The 21,384-nt window shown below is 40.7% G+C and overlaps 2 protein-coding genes across 3 annotated transcripts; one reads left to right on the top strand and one right to left on the bottom strand.

The window, feature by feature from the left end:
* Positions 1 to 524: 524 nt before the first annotated feature.
* On the bottom strand, positions 525 to 12,262 carry LOC129857691 (BRISC complex subunit Abraxas 2-like). 2 transcript variants are annotated; one of them, XM_055926194.1, is made up of 9 exons: positions 12,148 to 12,262; positions 11,083 to 11,173; positions 10,536 to 10,572; positions 8,677 to 8,743; positions 8,362 to 8,552; positions 7,265 to 7,384; positions 7,084 to 7,168; positions 5,059 to 5,176; positions 525 to 4,853 (listed from the first exon to the last, which is right to left on the bottom strand). In XM_055926194.1, the coding sequence occupies exons 1-9, from the start codon at positions 12,217 to 12,219 to the stop codon at positions 4,300 to 4,302; spliced, it is 1,335 nt and encodes a 444-aa protein (XP_055782169.1). In that variant the 5' UTR covers positions 12,220 to 12,262; the 3' UTR covers positions 525 to 4,299. The 2 variants fall into 2 exon arrangements, with proteins under 2 accessions (XP_055782169.1, XP_055782163.1); XM_055926188.1 differs by having other exon boundaries at positions 7,265 to 7,387; positions 12,148 to 12,261.
* Positions 12,263 to 12,659: 397 nt separating this feature from the next.
* Positions 12,660 to 21,033, top strand: eef1akmt2 (EEF1A lysine methyltransferase 2). The gene is made up of 6 exons (XM_055926207.1): positions 12,660 to 13,033; positions 13,228 to 13,293; positions 13,497 to 13,611; positions 14,170 to 14,277; positions 19,899 to 20,115; positions 20,780 to 21,033. Exons 1-6 carry the CDS (start codon positions 12,930 to 12,932, stop codon positions 20,875 to 20,877), a joined length of 708 nt encoding a protein of 235 aa, XP_055782182.1. The 5' UTR covers positions 12,660 to 12,929; the 3' UTR covers positions 20,878 to 21,033.
* The last annotated feature ends 351 nt before the right edge of the window (positions 21,034 to 21,384 follow it).

Genomic DNA, 21,384 nt, shown 5'->3' on the forward strand with positions numbered 1-21,384 from the left:
GCACATTAACGAATTTGTATGTGAGAGATGTGAATTGTTAAAAGTGTAATGCGGTGGCTTTTTTGTTTGTTATCTCAATTAAAATGTTAAAAAATAAACAAAAATAGCTTCTTAGGAAATAGTAATTTCTCAGGCAAGAATTTTGCTAGGACTCTCTGGGAGTGGGGAGGGGAAAACGGAAAATTAACTGTTATTGGTGGAAAGATTTGGAACTCTCTCTTATTGGTCTATTAACTAATTTACTGCATGGTGATGTCATAATGGAAGGCCAAAACTCCACCCTACCAAAACAGGCCGAAATATCAGGTTGTCTTTTCAAACAACTCTTACACTTTAAGAGTATTAGCATAATTTTCACAATTTCATCATATTATCCCAACCTAATAGTGTGGAAATATATATAAAACACAGGTAAACCTAGTTTTTGACTGTACTGGGCCTTTAACAGTTGGTCTTTCTGAACAACCCTTTACTCAGGCCTAAAAAAAAGTGGGTAGAAAGGGTGAACAAATGACTCGGCAAAATAAATAAGCATGTCTCTTTTATTACACCCCACATAAGAACCGTGTTCTCGGTGAGAGAACTGTGACCAAAAGTGCTTGGTCTATCACTGTCTCTATGATAGACATGTTCAGACATCAGGGATTTAATGGGACTTTGTGCTTCAGGGAGAAGGATCTCAGGGGCCGCTTTCAGCTTGGGGCCAAACCGTGTTGTTTAGAGTACTTTCACCCTCCTCTCCTGCCAGCCACTTCCATCATGACTGAGATGCTCATAAATAAGTGCTGTTTGAATGCTACCCCCTCCCATCTACTGTACAGTGTACATGATTGATTATTTGTTCTTAACTCCCATTATTTATTCCAGTGATCAAGTGGAAACCACTCCTTTCACTCTCAATTTTGTCAGTATAATCAGTTGTGACTTTGTTATTCAGTGATTAATTTGTAAACAATAAGATAAAAATGGAGTACCAGTCCGCCACGTTATGAGTTGACATGGCTAAGTGAAAAAGGAAAGCTAGATGACCTTAAGACAGAAAGAGCAGCATACAAGACATGGGCTGTACATGGGAAAAGCTGGCTGCAGTAAAAAGGACAAACTGCTTTACATGGTAAAGCTCCTCCCTACATCCCTTTTGGCTAATTAGCAGACTATTCCTTGCACATTATCATGCTAAATGTCCTTCAGTTTCGAGTGCTTAAAACCATCCATTGAGCTGTGTCATTGTCTGCCTCGAACGTGCAAGGTCCCCTACAGTCACTCAAGTCTCCCCTCACTCACTAGCTTATCTCTAAATGTGTCACACACTCATCGTTCTGGGCTTGACTCAGAACCCGTCTCTCCATCTATGTATGGGGTTTCTTCCCACTATGATGTATACTGAACAAAAATATAAACGCAACATGCAACAATTTTTCTTAGTTACAGTTCAATTAAGGAAATCAATTGAAACTAATTTATAAGGCTCTAATCTATGGATTTCACATGACTGGGCAGGGGCGCAGCCATAGGTGGGCCTGGGAGAGAAGGCCCACCCACTTGGGAGCCAGGCCCAGGCAATCAGAATGAGTTTTTCCCCACAAAAGGGCTTTATGAGACAGAAATACTCCTCAGTTTCATCAGCTGTCTGGTCTCAGACGATCCCGCAGGTGAAGAAGCCGGATGTGGAGGTCCTTGGGCTGGCGTGGTTACATGTGGTCTGCGGTTGTGAGACCAGTTCTCTAAAACGACATTGGAGGCAGCTTATGTCTCCAATGTCGTTTTAACATTGAATTCTCTGGCAACAACTCTGGTGGACATTCCTGCAGTCAGCATGCCAATTGCATGCTCCCTCAAAACTTGAGACATCTCAAGTGTGTGACAAACCTGCACATTTTAGAGTGGCCTTTTATTGTCCCCACAAGGTGCACCTGTGTAGTGATCATGCTGTTTAATCAGCTTGTTGATATTCCACAACTGTCAGGTGGATGGATTATCTTGGAGAATGAGAAATGCTCACTAACAGGGATCTAAACAAATTTGTGCAAACAATTTTAGAGAAATAAGCTTTTTGTGCGCATGGAAAATGTCTGGGATCTTTTATTTCAGCTTATTATGAAACATCAGACCAACACTTCACGTTTATATTTTTGTTCAGTGTAATTCCAGTTTCAAACAGCAATATTGGGATTCTGTGAAGGCTCAAGGAAGAAAGTCTACTGCAAAGTTGGTTTCTAATAGTACCCATCCAACGTGACAGTAGCCTCTGCAGAGTCCCCAACAACCGGATGTTGGAAAGCGAGCAAGTGATGCAACTTCTCCTTTTGGACATTAACAAGGCGAAACTCCCACTTAACTCCTCCTCGACATTTACTGGATTGATTGAACAGAAGTGCAGAAGAGAACCTCCCACGACAGTGTTTTTTTCTTCTAGTCAAGACCAGTATGTAGGGGATCCTTTACCCTGCAGGATAACACTGCAGGGTAAAGGATCCTCTCACCACAATTGGAACACACTTCTTTCCAGTCGCTTGCGTTGTGTGTATAGTTACGAGCCAGTGTAACTGTCCAAATGGAAGGCACTGTACTATGAATTGAGGTCATATTTGTCACATTATTAAAAGGTCCATACACATTTAGCCCAACCAGCTTTGAGTGTGTGAGGTCTATTGGTTTTGACAAGACAGGCAGGAGTTGCCTTGTTCCTAGGCTGTAACACATTTAGACACTACAGTGAGAACCTTTCCATCAGAATTACCTAGGGAGAAGCCATTCTAGTCAGTGTCAGCAGTAATGGAGGCAACCAGCAGTGCAAGGACAACAGGTAGAAGAAGCAGACAGGTCTATGTAGAAGCAGTTTCTTGTTTACTGCTTGCTCTGATGCAGCAGAGTTGTCTGGTTAGTAAAGCTACAGTAAGTTGTGTTTTCGCCCTGTCGACCCCATACAATGCGCAAAAGCTGAGCTAGCTCTGCTCAGGTGGTCAAAGCATACTACTCAAGTAGCACAACTGAACTGCATTGGTAAAGCACAATAAAATAAATCAACTACATTTGTTAAGTGCAGCAAAGCGCATACAGTTTCAGTGTTATTATAGAAGAATGAGACAGTGACATTAACATTGTCATAAAAATAATATAAGCACCCATTATAGTAGTGGCAAAGGAAAACTTTGAATAAAAACTATTCTTCGTCATCTAAATAGGCAACCGCATGATTCATAAAAATACATCGCTTGTTAAAAGGAAATTAAATCCTAATGACAGTTCAAAGTTGAGTGTCTAGAACCGTGCAGGCTAACGAAATGATAGTTTACATACATAACTGACAATAATAAAGGAAACACCAACATAAAGTGACTTAATAGGGCTTTGGGGCCAGAACAGCTTCAATGCACCTTGGCATAGATTCTACAAGTGTCTGGAACTTGGGAGGGATGCGACATGGATGGTGGTGAATAATGCTGTCTCAGGCACCGCTCCAGAATTTCCCATAAGTGTTCAATTGGGATGAGGTCTGGTGACAGACAGCAATGGAATATGGTTTACATTGTTTTCATGCTCATCAAACCATTCAGTAACCACTCGTGCCCTGTGGTTGGTGGCATAGCTATAGTAGCCAAAATAATGGCCTGCCAAGCATTTTTATACATGCCCTTATGCATGATGGGATGATCATTTCTTAACTCAGGTTCCCCACCTGTGTGGAAGCACCTGCTTTGAATATACTTTCTCAAGTGTTTCCATTACTTTGGCAGTTACCACCATCTCTCTTCTTTTTTGTAATAAGCAAATCACCCCCCCCCCCCCCAAAAAAACTTGCCTGTCTCACAAAGTAAAGAAAAGGTTTGAAGGCCGCAATTTTCTTAAATTGTTAAAAGAAAGCAAAAATAGTGCAAGAGGTAATGGTACAATTGGATGCTTAAAGTTGGAGATGCAGATGTGACGCAGCATGATCCAGGAAAAGCGGAGTGGGTCTATCCATACGGAGAGATCGGACAAACCGGTTGGCGTTTATTCCATTATAACGTCCTCCGTCCCCAAATCAAAACACATCCACCGAAGAGAGCCAGGCTCCAATGGACTATCTTCCCATGCTAGACAGAAAAGTAAAACCCCATGAAGCTTGACATCCCCCCCAGAATAGAGATCAAACTAAGACAAACAGATATACACAGCGGAATACCCCACCTGTGCATGCCTTTTATTTTCAGGGCTGGCACTTCCTCTGTAATATAGAAGAATTATCTTTGATTGGTTTGGACGCCCTCCTATCCCGGTGCGTCAGTTAATTGAGCCTCCCCCCCACGTCCCCATCTACTAGGTCTGTGAGCCACGGACTGAGGCGTCGCCGTCCGGACTGAGAGCTGCTGGGCGGCCCTGCAGCAACACACTGGCGGATACTGAGGGCAACTGCCCCACCTCGCTCACAAGGTTCTCGTACTCGCTGCTGTCCTCATCATCATCTTCCTCCTCGTCGTCATCATCATCCTCTTGCCCTGCGGCCTGTCTGTCCAGGGAGTCATAGCTGGATCCGTCCCCGTTTCCCAGGTAGGGCGTACCAGGGCTAGGAGCAAGGTTGGGGCCAGCACTGCGGCCCAGACCTAATGGGCTGGGAGAAGGGTGGCCTGGGGAGCCCACAGCCTGGGGCCGGGGGAGCAGCGCAGCACTGGTAGGGGAGGATGAGAAGGGGAGAAGTGAGTCGTTCTGCAAGGAGAGGAGGTCTGCGTAGGCAGGAGGGTTTGCGGAGGGACCTGGCCGCTCGGGGGTGGATGGGGTGTGGAAGGCCACTCTGGACAGGAGGGAGGTCTCCGGGGGCTCTGTGTTCTCCTCAGGAGTGGGACGTGGCTCAGGGTTCTGCACTTCCTGGAGTCCTGAATGACGGAAAGAGACAAATAGGCTAATATTTTAAAAAGGGAAGGGGTTCAATAAGCAACAAAAAAACATTTTCTTTGCACAATACCACATTGCAAAATACCTCCCCACATATAGTTACAGGAAGATGGTAGTTGATACAGGAATCATTTTTCATGAGAATGAATTTGAGCAGCCAAAATCAAACCCAAATAAGTTACATACTTCTCTCTTCATCTGTGGTTTTTCGTTTCCTGAGAACAATTTGCTGTTTGAGTTTGTTCACCTCCTCCTGGACTTTTTCTTTCACACGTTCACTCTGCTCAACCTCTCCACATACAGACTGAAACAGGAAAAAAGCTAACAATTCAAGAATCATATCATCACTATTTTTCTATGTGCCTTCAGAAAGTAGTCAACCTGTTGAATTTTTCCACATTTTGTTTTGTTAAAGCCTGATTTCAATATGTATTAGATTGTGTCACTATTCTACACACAATAATCCAAAATGTGAAGGAATTTTATTTTTAGAAATGTTTACAAAATAATTAAAAATGAAAAGCTAAGAGAGTCAAAAAGGTATTCAAGCCTTTGTTATGGAAAGACTTAAATTCAGTAGTAAACATCTGCTTAACAAATCACATAACTTGCTGTGTGCAATAGTGGTTTACATGATTTTTGTTATGACTACCCCATCGATGTACGCCAGACATAGAATTCTGTAAGGCCCCTCAGTCGAGTTGTTAATTTCAAGCAGATGTTCAACCATAAAGAATAGGGAGGTTTTTCAATGCCTCGCAAAAAAGGGCACCAATGGTAGATTGGTAAAAATAAAAGCAGACACCAAATATCCCTTTGAGCATAGTGAAGTTATTTATTACACTTTGGGCGTATCAATACACCCAGTCAATACAAAGATACAGGCATCCTTCCTAACTCAGTTGCTGGAGAGGAAGGAAACCGCTATGGGATTTCACTATAAGGCCAATACACAGGAGATTGTTGGCACTGGTAATGGCTGGAGCGGAATTGGCGGAACGGTATCATGGTTTTCATGTGTTTGATGCCATTCCACTGGCTCCGTTCCGGCTATTATTATTAGCCGTCCTCCCCTTAGCCTCCTGTTGACCAATAGTAATTTTTAAACAAAGAAGGAAGCCTGTACAGCATACTCAGTACTGCTATTCCCTGTATATAGCCATGTTATTTTTCCTCTATATTGTTATTCATTGTGTACTTATTCCTCATGTCACTATTTAAAAAAATATATTGATAAAAGGATTCGTAAGTAAGCATTTCACTGTTATTCTACACCGGTTGTTTACGAAGCATGTGACAAATAAAATGTTATTGGATTTGAAAAGATATTCCAAAACATTCATCATGTTTGCAAGAAGGCACTAAATGAATACTGCAAAGAATGTGCCAAAGAAAATTAACCTTTTGTTCTGAATACAAAGCATGAAGTTTGGGCAAATCCAACAACACTAAGTACCACCACTCTTCATATGTTCAAGCATGGTGGTGGCTGGCTGCATCTTGTTATGGGTACACTTGTCATCGGCAAAGACTAAGGAGATTTTTGGGGGATGAGCAGAAACGCAATAGAGCTAAGCACAGGCAAAATCCTAGAGGAAAACCAAGTTCAGTCCGCTTCCCGACACTGGAAGACAAATTCACATTTCAGCAAGACAACAACCTAAAACAAGGCCAAATATACACTGGAGTTACTTACCAAGATGACATTGAATGTTTCTGAGTGTCTTAGTTACAGTTCTGACTTAAATTGGCTTGAAAATCTATGGCAAAACTTTAAAATGGCTGTCTAGCAATGATCCACAACCAACTTGACAGAGCATGAAGATTTTTTTAAAAGAAATATTGTATAATCCAGGTGTGCAAAACTCTTAGACTAACACAAAAAGACCCACAGCTGTAATTGCTGCCAAAAGGTGTTTAACATCTATTGACTCACGGGGTTGAATACTTATCTAAATCAGGATACATTAGGGTTTTATTTTTCATAATTTTTTTGACAGAGTATTTTGTGTAAAAATAATTACATTCATTTTAAAATCGCACTTTGTAATGCAACAAAATGTGTAAAAGTTCAGGGGGGGTTGAATACTTTCTGTAGGCACTGTAGCTATGGTGTCAACCAAAGCACCACATTGCTGTTTATGCAAGTATAGTATGTGAATTGTATCAATTGAATGGTATGAATAGGAAATTTGCTGGCAGCCAACTCACTTGCACTTTATCTTGTAGTGCACCGTAGACTTGAAAAATTGTTCTGATATCCTTCATCACACCGTCTTTGTCAAAAAATTCAGCCCTGCAAAACATACAACACATCCCATTTCCATCAAACAAGATTCTCAATAATTAAAAAGAAACAACTTGACAGTGCCTACATGTGGGAGACACTCACCCATGCTCTTTGATGACCTTGGCATAGTTGAGTGAGGTGTTGGGGACAGAGGAGACCTTGTATTCCTGCTGGCTGGTGTTGCCCAGGTTTGGGATGCTGAGGGTCACCCTCTGGTTGTACCTGCTGGGTAGAACCAGAGAGTTAGTCTGATGATGCACTACAGGCAGCCTAGCCCAAAATACCCTTAAACCCATTGATGGCTGGGGCCCTGTAACTTGTATGTATGTAGGGCAGCAACAGTTTACTACTTTGCTTTGATTGATGCACAGATCCAATGTATATAGTTGGGAGTTCAGAAGACGTAATAATCTGCTAATGTCCAATTTCACCCACACTCAATCCCACCAGGCCTCCACCAACCCACTCCGAGCCCTCAAGCCAGACAGAGTAGCATTTAAGTCCCCAGCTTGATTCCAACACACACGCCTTGAATCCCTACAGACAGACCTCCCGCGGTGCTGTCCATCTGACCCTAGATATAGAATGGCTAGACCTTACATAGTTGTTTAATCTATGTATGATGCATCTGAACGGTCCTTCGATAAGGAAAGCAGTCATGTGAACGTTAAGACATTCTGACTCTTAAGATGTCTGATACTGTAGGACATTTAAACTCTGATTTAATATATATATAAATAAATAAAAGTTTTCTGCCCAGGGAGAACAGACAAATCTGGTGCAATGGCATGCTGTACATTGTGCCTGAAAATAAATAAAGGAATAAAATAAATTATGCCTATGCACCTGAGGAGCCTCCACAACTAGCAACCATTTTGTCTCAAAGGAGAGGCCACTACTGTTCGCCGCCTCTGTGGTATCTGTGCCACTGGGTATTTATGCTTTTATCCAACTCTCACATACACTGACCTGCAAGCACAGGGTGAGCATTTGCCTGTGAATAATCACAGAGGAGGGTGGTTCAACAGCTAACTTAATGTACAGTTTGAATGCGTGGATTATAAAGGGCTTCATTGCCAAAATCCCTAAGAATCCCTTTAAAGGTGTGTGGATTGTTCAGCATCGCCAACATATGCACCAGCCTGTTTGTGCATGCTGTTTGGTACTGTGTGCATATAGCTATGTGTTGCTAGTCCTACCTGCGGTTGGGTCTGAACAGCACATACTCCAGCGCGTGTGTGGAGTTGTTGGCTGTGGAGATGAAGCTAAAGAGGAGGAAGACTAGGTCAGGCACTCCCAGGAGCTGGGTCAGCTGCTTATGGATGATCTGTTCCCTGAACGACATCTGCTGCTGCGTGTTCCTCCTGAACCTGTACCAGCCGATGACATTCTACACGGGGGGGGTCAAGATGGTCATTTAAAAGATGCACAGCCAGTGTTTAAGCTAAATACTACTGGCCAATAATACCACTAAATGATCATACAAATAAACCTACATTACAATAAATACTCACTTTCCGTCTGTCTTTAAGAATTCTGTTAAGACTCTCTTCATTGACTTGTCCAGCATAATCATAAAAGCTGGTGGGGGAAAGATACAGACAAAAAGTCAATTTCCTCACAGTAGCTCTGCATTTGTTACTCAAAACTCATGGTAGGGTGGGGCCACCCACTGTTCACTGACAATTACATCCCTCATTTGTTGAATGAAAGTACTGTGCAGCATTTAACCTACAATGTGCATGATGGCATGATCAAGACAAAGCTTAATCTCAGATTGGATAAATAATTGATCAAATGTATCACTAGTCTAATTATATTCAAGCCCATAACTAGCACATAAACCAAGCAGTCAGTTGGGAAAAACATTTTACTTTTTGTTATGTCACAAAATGTCATTAACTTCTTATGGCTGCAGGGGCAGTATTGAGTAGCTTGGATGAAAGGTGCCCAGAGTAAACAGCCTGCTCCTCAGTCATAGTTGCTAATATATGCATATTATTATTAGTATTGGATAGAAAACACTCTGAAGTTTCTAAAACTGTTTGAATTATGTCTGCGAGTATAACAGAACTCATATGGCAGCCAAAAACCTGAGAAGTTCCACTTCCTCTTTGGAATTTTTCTGAGGCTGGTAGTTTTTCAACCAAGCTCTCATTGAAATTACAGCGAGATATGGATGAGTTTTCACTTGCCTACAGCTTCCACTAGATGTCAACAGTCAATAGAACTTTGTCTGAAGACTCTGCTGTGAAGGGGGGAGCCGAAGGAGACAGGAATGAGTAACCAAAGCCATGAGGTGACCACCCGCGTTCATGTGGGAGGCAGCTCCGTTCCATCACTCAACTGAAGTCAATGTAATTCTCCGATTGGAACGTTATTCAAGATGTATGTTAACAACATTCTTAAGATTGATTCAATACATCGTTTGACATGTTTCTACTGACTGTTACGGAACTTTTGAACATTTCGTCACGTTATAGTGGACGCACTTTGTGACTTTGGAATTGTTTATCAAACGCGCTAACCAAAGTAGCTAATTGGACATAAACAACGGACATTATCGAACAAATCAAGCATTTATTGTGGACCTGGGATTCCTAGGACTGCATTCTGATGAAGTTCATCAAAGTTAAGGAAACATTTATCATGTATTTTCTGGTTTCTGTTGACTCCAACATGGCGGCTAATTTTACTATTGTTCTGAGCCCCGTCTCAGATTATTGCATGGTTTTCTTTTTCGTAAAGTTTTTTTGAAATCTGACACAGCAGTTGCATTATGGAATTATAGATATACCTCTCCTTGTGTATAACTTGTATTATCATCTACATTTATGATGAGTATTTCTGTTGAAACGATGTGGCTATGCACTATCACCGGATGTTTTTGGAACTAGTGAATTTGTAACGCGCCAATGTAAACTCAGATTTTTTTATATAAATATGAACTTTATCAAACAAAACATGCATGTATTGTGTAACATGAAGTCCTATGAGTGTCATCTGATGAAGATCATCAAAGGTTAGTGATTCTTTTTATCTCTATTTGTGCTATTTGTGGCTCCTCTCTTTGGCTGGAAAAATGGCTGAATTTTTCTTTGAGTTGGTGGTGACCTAACATAATCGTTTGTCGTGCTTTTGCTGAAAAGCCTATTTGAAATCGGACACTTTGGTGGGATTAACAACAAGATTACCTTTAAAATGGTATAAGACACATGTATGTTTGAGGAATTTTAATTATTAGATTTCTGTTGTTTGAATTTGGCGCCCTGCACTTTTACTGGCTGTTGTCATATCGATCCCGTTACCGGGATTGCAGCCATACGAAAAGGACAACAAATTCCATCTAATTTTAAATAATATAATATCTTACCTAAATAACTGTGCACAAGGTTCATGATTGTGGACTTCTGTTTTAAAAAAAGAACACAGCAAATGTATGGTTATTAAACTCCATCATATAGTGTTAGTCTAATGTCATTCTGTGTAGCTCAGTTGGTAGAGCATGGTGCTTGCAACTGGGTTCGACTCCCAAAAGGGGTCCAGTATGAATATGTATGGACTCAAAACTGTAAGTCGTTCTGGATAAGAGTGTCTGGTAAATGACTAAAACGTTAAAAAAAAAATATATATATATAATCCTACCGCTATAAAATGTTGAGATGACTACAAATGGTAAGACTTTAGACAGCTTACAGTAATATTGCATACAAAAATACATTACTAGCTACATAACATATTTAACAGCTGCGGTAAAGGTCTTCCACTATAAACAGAAAAAACAAAAGACACTCCTTTTGATCTGAAACCTGCCAGTCCAGTTTGACAGAATTCCACAGTAGCATGGAGCATATAATCCACCAAGACAAGCCTGGAAACAAATAGGTTGGTTTCCTTGAGTTGGCTACCCAAGGCCTTACCTACTACTTGGAGTAGTTCAGAACTGCTGATCTGTGTATCACTGATGCTGACAGTTTCCTCATGCCTAACTTCTCCTAAAAGGAATCCCTCCTGTAGGATCAAAAAGTTGTTTATAATTATAAAATAGGTCTAGATAGAGAAACAAGGAATATATTGGGCAGACGACAATTACTAATAATAAACACTCAAACAGCACTATGAGGCCTGACACTCTTCAAGCTCTCACTACATATTGTCAAAACAAATCATGTGTCAAATGTCAGGTGAAACATTAGGCAGCATCGACACACAACTCAGTTTGTTGACAGGTGTCAATCCAGTCTTCTAATGGTAAACAAAAACTTGTGTGACTTGAATGCATGCTGATTTATTTGATCAATTCACTTCCTAGTTGTCCAACTAGCTAGCTTGCTAACTATGTGGTTACAGTGCTAGAATAAATTACTTTACAAAAAACAATACAACAAACAATTACATAGCAATAAATATGGAGCTACATTTTTGGCCAGATAACATTAGTTAGCTAAGTTAGATAATTTAACATGACAGGCTAACTGGCTAGCATAACCGGCTAACTGGCTACAGTAGATAACAATCTAGACAGCTAGCTTGCTCTACCTGTCTGATGATGACACGACCAGAATCTAACTAGTTCATTTTTAGTGTTTGATGTGCAGAAGGTGATGCAATTGACATTTTTCAAATATAGTTAAATCAAACAACTAGTTATAGCTACATCAATGTTGCATTGTCAAACACATATATATATATATATATATATATATATATATATAGATATATATATATATTATATACAGTCGACACCACGGAAGTCAGTTGGGTTGACATAGATAGCACAGCAGGCTAGCCAAAAAACGTTAGCTAGCAAATGTCTCGCTATGTAAGTGATTGCGCTTAGTTTGCAGCTAGCTAGCAACAGGAAGATGACACTGGGAAATACACTGACTTCATTTCAGACAATAACATTCAAATATATATCCAAGTTGTAACTAAACAAATGTATGCACTCTCTCCCAATTCATTAAAATGTTTCCTGTACTTACATGATCAGAGTTGCTGTTAGCGCTGTGATAACACACAGAACTAAAAGTATATCCCGAAATGGATGCCGCCATGATGGAAACATCCCATCTATAACTCAATGATAGCACCCCCTAGATGTTTCACCGGATGTATAAATATGAAGCATCCGGTTGGCGTTTCCACTCACCACCAAATATGGTGATGAGAGGAAGGCCAGTGGCTGGTAGTAGGAGAAATTGGAGCGAGATGGATTTTGGCCGACATTCTGCAAATTTTCTCATCGATTAAACATTTGATCTCCATACAGTTTGTTTCAAAAACTAAAACGTGTTACGAATAGTGAACTACGTTTTGTAGACTTTACCCTTTAAATGGCATGGTTGAGAAGGAGTGCAAGGGCGAATTGAGTCAGTGCACACACGTACTTCACGGAGTAGGCGTTCCCTAACGGAAAAATCTAAATACATGCTAGAACGCGTCAATAGGATCTCGCTAGCTCGTACTTGGCTCTGCCCACATTCTGCCTACCATGGTCTATCTTGAGTTACTTATACAACTTTTTGGTTGCACGCTCGCTCCTCTGGGCGTCATAAACATAATGGGACACGTATCTGTCTGTGCATTATTATAAACGATAACGCATATCGCTTAATTTACGTTGCCTAACTAGCTACAGTATTCCTCTTATTTAAAACATACAGAATATGTGCACATTAAAGTAGAGGAACACGTTTTGATGCTTGCTTCCTGTCCGCGTTAGCTACTGTGGTTTATACAGCAAGAAGCTAGCTATCTATCTGGTATGGAATCCATTGAATGTACGCGTGGCTGTCCAAACACCTCAAAAATCAATGAGGATTTGGTCAAAGATGATTTTACACCCTCGAAGCTCGGAACAAAAGAATAGTGAGTGTTCCAAATGACACATCACTGTTCTCCTTGCCCAGCATAATTGCTAATGTTACGTTTGTATTTATTAGCCCATACGGTCCAAAAATCATTAAGGCACTACGCCACACGAGCTGTTTTACTCCACTATTTATTGAAACTTTGTATCTTTCTGTACCTTGCGAGTTACATTATTTTCATTTATTTTTTAGCTGGGATGGTGCGTACCAGAGGGAATTGCAGACGTTTAAAGACATTGGGGACGTCGGTGAGATATGGTAAAGATAATTCTGGTTGCAGTGTACATGGATCTGCAGCCCTATATCAACTTTCAATTGCAATGGATTGGGGAGGTGGAATTAATGTCTATAGGTGGAATGTTAATTTGCCTGTAACACTTTGCCCCAGTGAACCACCTACTACAATATACAGCAACCAAGGACACATTGTTCTGCACTGTGCCCCATATCTATTTCCCAAGGTTTGGAGAAGAGAGTATGGACCGTGTGCTGCTGTGGATGGAAAAAGAGGAAATCCCAGAAGATGCTGCTATACTTGATATTGGCACAGGGAATGGTGTCCTCTTAGTAGAACTGGTAGGCTTTGAAAAAAATGGAAAGGTGTGGAATTACTATGCTGTAAAAATGCATATTAGGCCTACACCTGTAGCATATACTGAATGTACAAAACATTAAGAGCACCTGCTCTTTCCATGACAGACTGACCAGGTGAATCCAGGTGACATCTATGATCCCTTATTGATGTCACTTGTTAAATTCCCTTCAATCAGTGTAGTTGAAGGGGAGGAGACGGATTAAAGAAAAACTTTTAAGCCTTGAGACAATTGAGACATGGATTGTGTATGTGTGCCATTCAGAGGGTGAGTTTGTCAAAAAATGCAACTCTGCTGGGTTTGTCACGCTCAACAGTTGGGCCAGCATCCCTGTGGAACGCGTTCAACACCTTGTAGAGTCCATGCCCTGACGAATTGAGGCTGTTCTGAGGGCAAAAGGGGGTGCAACTCAATATTAGGAATGTTTTGTACACTCAGTGTAGGACAACATTAGATTAAATACTTTCTTCACCTATGTCAATTTTTGCCTTTGCATGACTATTCATGTTCTTTATGCATTTAGATTTTTTTTTTTCTCTAGGCCAAAAGTGGATACACAAATCTCACAGGAATAGATTATTCTGCTGCCTCTGTTAAACTTGCAAGAAGTGTACTGCAGACAGAAGAATTTTCTAATGTGGAAGTCAAGGTAAGCCCTAACTGCTGTGTGTGTGTGTGTAGAAATTATAATCGCTACAGTAACACTACAGTAACAGCATAGTATCTGCTGTTGCACAGTACATTAGCAGGCTTAATAGCTTTGTAATTGCAGTGCACAGTAATGGAGTTGAGCGGTTTTTGTTAATATACAAGTGATAAGGGAGAGTGCCTATTTCTCTTTTGCAAAACAACAAATAGCCAGTGTTTTGGTCATGTGTATACCAGCAATTGTTATGTGCATGGGACACATGGTTACATCAGATGGTATACTTAACAGTTAGTGGCACTATTTGATTATATTGTGAGATCTATGCACAGACACCAACACACACCTCCATACAGTATGTCTATACCTCATACCTATTCATTATACAGTCATATTTGAATAAATTAATAACATTATATTGGTCGCTAATGCTTTGGAAGAAAAATAGGTGTGGTGGACTGCATACAGTTGAAGTCAGAAGTTTACAAACAGATAGGTTGGTGTCTTTTTCAACCACTCCACACATTTCTTGTTAACAAACTATAGTTTTGGCAAGTCGATTAGGACATCTACTTTGTGCATGACACAAGTAATTTTTCCAACAATTGTTTACAGACAGATTATTTCACTTATCATTCACTGACTCACAATTCCAGTGGGTCAGACGTTTACATACACTAAGTTGACTGTGCCTTTATAAACAGCTTAGAAAATTCCAGAAAATGATATCATGGCTTTAGAAGCTTCTGATAGGCTAATTGACATCATTTGAGTCAATTGGAGGTGGATGTATTTCAAGGCCTACCTTCAAACTCAGTGCCTCTTTGCTTGACATCATGGGAAAATCAAAAGAAATCAGCAAAGACCACAGAAAATAATTGTAGACCTCCACAAGTCTGGTTCATCCTTGGGAGCAATTTCCAAATGCCTGAAGGTACCACGTTCATCTGTACAAACAATAGTACACAAGTATAAACACCATGGGACCATGGGACCACGCAGCCGTCATACCGCTCAGGAAGGAGACGCGTTCTGTCTCCTAGAGATGAACGTACTCTCCTAGAGATGAAGCACGGGGGTGGCAGCATCATGTTGTGGGGGTGCTTTGCTGCAGGAGGGACTGGTGCACTTCACAAAATAGATGGCAGCATTAGGGAGGAAAATGATGTGGATATATTGAAGCAACATCTCAAGACCTCAGTCAGGAAGTTATAGCTTGGTCGCAAATGGGTCTTCCAAATGGACAATGACCCCAAGCCTACTTCCAAAGTTGTGGTAAAATGGCTTACGGAAAACAAAGTCAACGTATTGGAGTGGCCATCACAAAGCCCTGACCTCAACCCTATAGAACATTTGTGGACAAAACTGAAAAAGCGTGTGCGAGCAAGGGTCCTACAAACCTGACTCAGTTACACCAGCTCTGTCAGGAGGAATGTGCAAAAATTCACCCAACTTATTGTGGGAAGCTTGTGGAAGAATATCCAAAACATTTGACTCAAGTTAAACAATTTAAAGGCAATGCTACCAAATACTAATTTAGTGTATGTAAACTTCTTACCCACTGGGAATGTGATGAAAGAAAGAAAAGCTGAAATAAATCATTCTCTCTACTATTATTCTGACATTTCACATTCTTAAAATAAAGTGTTGATCCTAACTGACCTAAGACAGGTAATTTTTACGAGGATTAAATGCCAGCAATTGTGAGAAACTGGAGTTTAAATGTATTTGGCTAAGGTGTATGTAAACTTCTGACTTCAACTGTATATGTGACATGTCTGTCAGAATGACCATTTCATGAATAAAAAACCTTATTGTTCAAAAAAAATATGATTTAAGCATACTGTAATGGTATAATGCCACGTGCAGGACTGGAATATAAAAATTTCCATTTCCAACATTTATCAACATCCCCTTACTCCATCCCAGTAATATTATGTTTAGGACTGAGGGTCTCTTGGATGGACCCCAGGCCACGGACAAACCCAGCTATTGATGCTTAGCTATGCATGAAATCTTCAACTGCCAGTGACACAAACTAGCTTTCAGCGCACCGTATCCCCTAGCCTAGGGCTGCTGCCATAAGGGGAAACTCCTGTGTTTACCTTGCATGGTAGCGGGGGGGGTGTTAAAAGTAATGGGACTCCGCCCGGCTTTGGATTCAGCCACCGTGTGCCTGGGAGAACTGATGGGATTTAACACATCTGCAGGAACACGTGCAAGAAAAACAGATTTTAAATGCCGCTCAGCCATACGATACCGTACCTAGGGATGAGTGAGGTTTCCTCCCCCATACACACAAATGCATAGTATAATATCTTACTGTACACCTTCCTGTGGAGCAATGTTCCCTCTAAAAAAAATGCCACTGAGCTAATTTCAGGTCTGCTGAAAGTAAACATCAACGTTGTGAAAGTTCTGTGCAACTTCCAGCCTTGTTTACTGTGAACACTGAGGCTGTACCCGCTTTAAATTAGTTTTAAGTGGCCAAGTAGGCTACTGTGGCTATTGATCATAATGTAGTCCTACCAGAGTGGCCTAACATTAAAAACAATGGAGATAATACATCCCATAACATTTTAACATGGAAATAGCTGTTTTATCATTTTTTTTAACATTCTTATTTTCAATGACGGCCTAGGAACAGTGGGTTAACTGTCTTTTTCAGGTGCAGAACGACAGTTTTTTACCTTGTCAGCTCAGGGATTCGATCTTGCATCCTTTTGGTTATTAGTCCAATGCTCTAACCACTAGGCTACCTGTCGCCCCATTAAGCCTACAGTAGCAGCCAATGTGTGGTGTTCGATGTAGGCCTACGTTCCATGAGACTTAAACAATACATGCAGGGCAAGGAGGTGATTGAAAATGTTGTTTGATGCAAGAAGCCACTTTACAAAATATAATGCATTATTATTCCCATAACATTATTACGGAGAATCCGACAAATGATGCTACCATCTGGCTGTTGACTACTTAGTGTATTGCTGTAAACAGTCCAGTTCATAGTAAATGGCACAGATCCATATATGGCAATAGCTTATTTGCATATAAGCCTACTGCAGCTCTGATTGGTTATGCCGCATGGCAATCTACTCCGATGCGTTCTGCCTACAACAAAATCTATTGCGTAGTTAGGTTTGCATACTAATAAGTCTTGCATAGTTAGTTTTGTTTTGGGGTGTTTGTATTGAAAGTGGGTGACATTGCGTTGGGTCGATCGCAATTGCCACAGTAAAGGGATTGAACTTCACTCAACTTTCGATCTCATGTTTCTCTCTGTGGGCTAGAGGGATCAATGCTCTGGCGCTGTGTACTGTATACTGTACTTAGTCAGGGTGCTTGCTGTTGAAGTCAATATTGACCCGAGTCTGGCAGCATTCCTGAATGGGTAGCGGTGGGTGTGTATATCAGATGGTATGATAGCATCATGGTCCATACCCCCAGAGCAGTAGAAGACAAAGTGTGTGTGAGTGAGTGACTAGCCTGGAGTGTACCATCTAGTTAGTGTCTGCCTGGGACAATCCCACCTCTGTCACCATTTGGATGTGTTGTTTTTCCACTGTTTTAAAGCCTTGCCCTCCCACCTCTGGCCTAAATCACATCACTGAGGTTTATGGCCGCATCCGTCCAAAACGAACGGAGCCATTCCAATGTACATACAGATTTCTCTCAACACTGAATCACTGCTAACCCCCTCATAAAATGCCAATGAGGTGACCCTTAGGTGGTGGTGAGTGTGTGGCTGATTGGCTCACCCCAGAGGTCTAGTGTTCCATGGCCTATAAGGATAAGAGGTCTTTCATTGGTGGTAGGTCCTCAGCAGTGGTTAGATTTGACCACAGGGGCAAAAGTGCTCTAATTTTTCACAGATATTAGCCTCTGTCACGTGGTTACTCAAGTTCAACAGATATTAAAGCCAAATATTGATGCTGAAAGTCCCTTATATGCAGTGCCTTCAGAAAGTATTCATACCCCTGGACTGTTTCCACATTTTGTTGTGTTACAACCTGAATTTAAAATTGATTAAATTGAGATTTAGTGTCACTGGCCTACACACAATACCCCATAATATGAAAGTGGAATGATGGTTTTAGACATTTTTACTAATTAATAAAAAAATAAATGCTGAAATGTCTTGTCAATAAGTTTTCAACCGCTTTGTTATGGCAAGCCTAAATAAGTTCAGGAGTACAATTTGCTTAAGTGAAATACTACGTTACATGGACTCACTCTGTGTGCAATAATAGTTTTAACATGATTTATTTATGACTTCCTCATCCCTGTACCCCACACATACAATTATCTGTAAGGTCCCTCAGTCGAGCAGTGGATTTCAAACACAGATTCAACCTGAAAGACCAGGGAGGTTTTCCAATGCCTTGCAAAGAAGGGCACCTATTGGTAGATAAGAAAGCAGACATTGAATACCCCTTTGACCATGGTGAAGTTATTAATTATACTTCGGATGGTGTTTCAATACACCCAGTCACTACAAATATACAGGTGTCCTTCATAACTCAGTTGCCAGAGAGGAAGGAAACCGCCAATGGTGACTTTAAAAGAGTTAGAGTTTAATGGTTGTGATAGGAGAACTGAGGACGGATAAACAATATTGTAGTTACTCCACAATACTAACCTAAATGACAGGGCAAAAAGAAGGAAGCCTGTACAGAATATGTCACTAAAGTAAAACTGCAAAAAATGTGGCAAAGAAAATAACTTTATGTCCTGGAAGCAGACCCTTATGTTTGGGGCAAATCCAACACATCACTGAGTACCACTCTTCATATTTTCAATAATAGTGGGGGCTGCATCATATTATGTGTATGTTTGTCATCGGCAATAACTAGGGAATAGAGCACAGGCAAAGTCCTAGAGGAAAACCTGTTTTAGTCTCCTTTCCAACAGACACTGGGGGACAAATCCACCATTCACCAGGACAATAACGTAAAACACAAGGCCAAATATACACTGGAGTTGCTTACCAAGAGGACATTGAATGTTCCTGAGTAGCCTAGTTACAGTTTTGACTTAAATTGGCTTGAAAATCTATGGCAAGACTTGAAAATGGCTGTCTACCAGTGATCAACAACCAACTTGACAGAGCTTGAATTTTTAAAAGAATAATGTGCAAATATTGTACAATCCAGGTGTGCAAAGCTCTTGGAGACTTATCCAGAAAGACTCAGCTGTAATGGCTGCCCAATGTGATTCTAACATGTATTGACTTAGGGTTGTCAATACTTATGTAAATGAGAGATTTCTCTATTACATTTTTGCTAATTTATATACAATTTATGAAATATGTTTTCACTTTGTCATTATGGGGTATTTGTGTGTGTGTTGGTGGGTGATGAAAAAAATCTATTTAATCCATTTTGAATTCAGGCTGTAACACAACAAAATGTTGAAGTCGTCACGGGGTATGAATACTTTCTAAAGGCACTATCAGTTGTTTAATGCTAAAGAGTTTGAGAAATTATAGACTTGGTGTACAGGCTCTCTCATAAAGCCATAATGTAGCTCAACACATCTGGAGTACCAGGCTATTGTATATAAATGTAAATATGATTCAAGCATATACTGATATCAACTCACTCACTGTGCCTTTTGCATCATACTAGGAGGTGGACTTCTTGAGCTGCTCTGGAGAGTTGCGCGGCTTTGACGTATGCATCGACAAGGGCACATTTGACGCCATAAGCCTGAACCCAGAGAACACTGAGGAGGGAAAAGCATGTTACATCCAATCCCTGAGAGGGGCACTGAAGGAGGAGGGGCTATTCGTCATCACTTCCTGCAACTGGACTAAGGAACAGCTACTACAGATGTTCAGCCAAGGTGAGTGAACCATCAGAGACACTCCTGGAATGTTATGAGTACACCATTGGATTACACTTCAGGACGCCTCCATCCCACAGTCAACATAATGATAACCTAAATATCTGTTTGTTTCCTAAATGCAAAGTCAGTTCTCATCAGTAACCTTGATTGTTTCTGGCATCTTTTATGCCATTATGATGATCATTTTGAATGCTCAATAGCAAGTTAAGTATTATCTGCAGGGAGTAGGGCAGTCTGTTGGACTTGTAAAATCTTTGTTTGGGTGGTTAATTTCGGTGTCTGGCCTATTATTAAAATGTTGATATAATGCCACAACCAAGACAGCTCTCTGGTCAAACGTCAGGTTATAACAAAAGCAGCCTTGTTTAGCCAGTATTTAGGCAAGCTTCCATTTGCTGTCACCCTTCAGCATGAGTAAGAGCTGGGGAGATGCTTTTGGGACCAAGGCCATGTGAACATCATCTGTCAAAATGACAGCTTCTCTCTACTGGCTTTGAAGATGCACCACAGATGGTGAATGATAGTTGCTTAAAAACCCACACAAAACCATAGTCTAGTGCAAGGGTTTTGAGGGAGTTTCACAGCTTTAAAAGCAATGCTAACACAGCAAGGTGTTAACTCTATGCTTGCTGCTCATAAACTTATTGTCTTTGACTTGCAGGGTTTGATTTTGTGAAAGAGCTACCAACACCCCACTTCCAGTTTGGTGGCAAGACTGGCAACAGTGTGACCGCAATAATCTTCAAACGACTACACTGACTTTTGCCCTTGAGCAAAACACCATTCTGAAATGTTGTTTTTATGGACTTATTCCTCAATTAAAAAGTTCCTTTTTGTGAAATGTTTTTGAGATAGGACAACACCAACAATCAGTATTCCACCAAATAAATACAAGTTATTTGTCTTGCACATTGACATTTTTCCACTTTCCTTCCCTTTTCTCCACATTGTATCAGATCCCAGACATCTAAATTCTGCAATGAGAATCCAACCTGCAATGTAAAATTCCTTCACCTTTTATTATGTAACCGTTCACTCTTTCTGGCATTACCATATCACTATACCCTGATGTTCTTTCACAAAGCTTAGAAGGTAAACTCAGCAAAAAAAAAAAAAATGTCTTCCCTCTGTTATGTGTAAATATTTGTATGAACATAGCAAGACTCAACAACTGAGACATAAACTGAACAAGTTCCACAGACATGTGACTAACAGAAATTGAGTAATGTGTCCCTGAACAAAGGGGGGGTCAAATCAAAAGTTACA

Source organism: Salvelinus fontinalis, chromosome 1 (genome assembly GCF_029448725.1).
Source record: "Salvelinus fontinalis isolate EN_2023a chromosome 1, ASM2944872v1, whole genome shotgun sequence".
NCBI lineage: Eukaryota > Metazoa > Chordata > Actinopteri > Salmoniformes > Salmonidae > Salvelinus > Salvelinus fontinalis.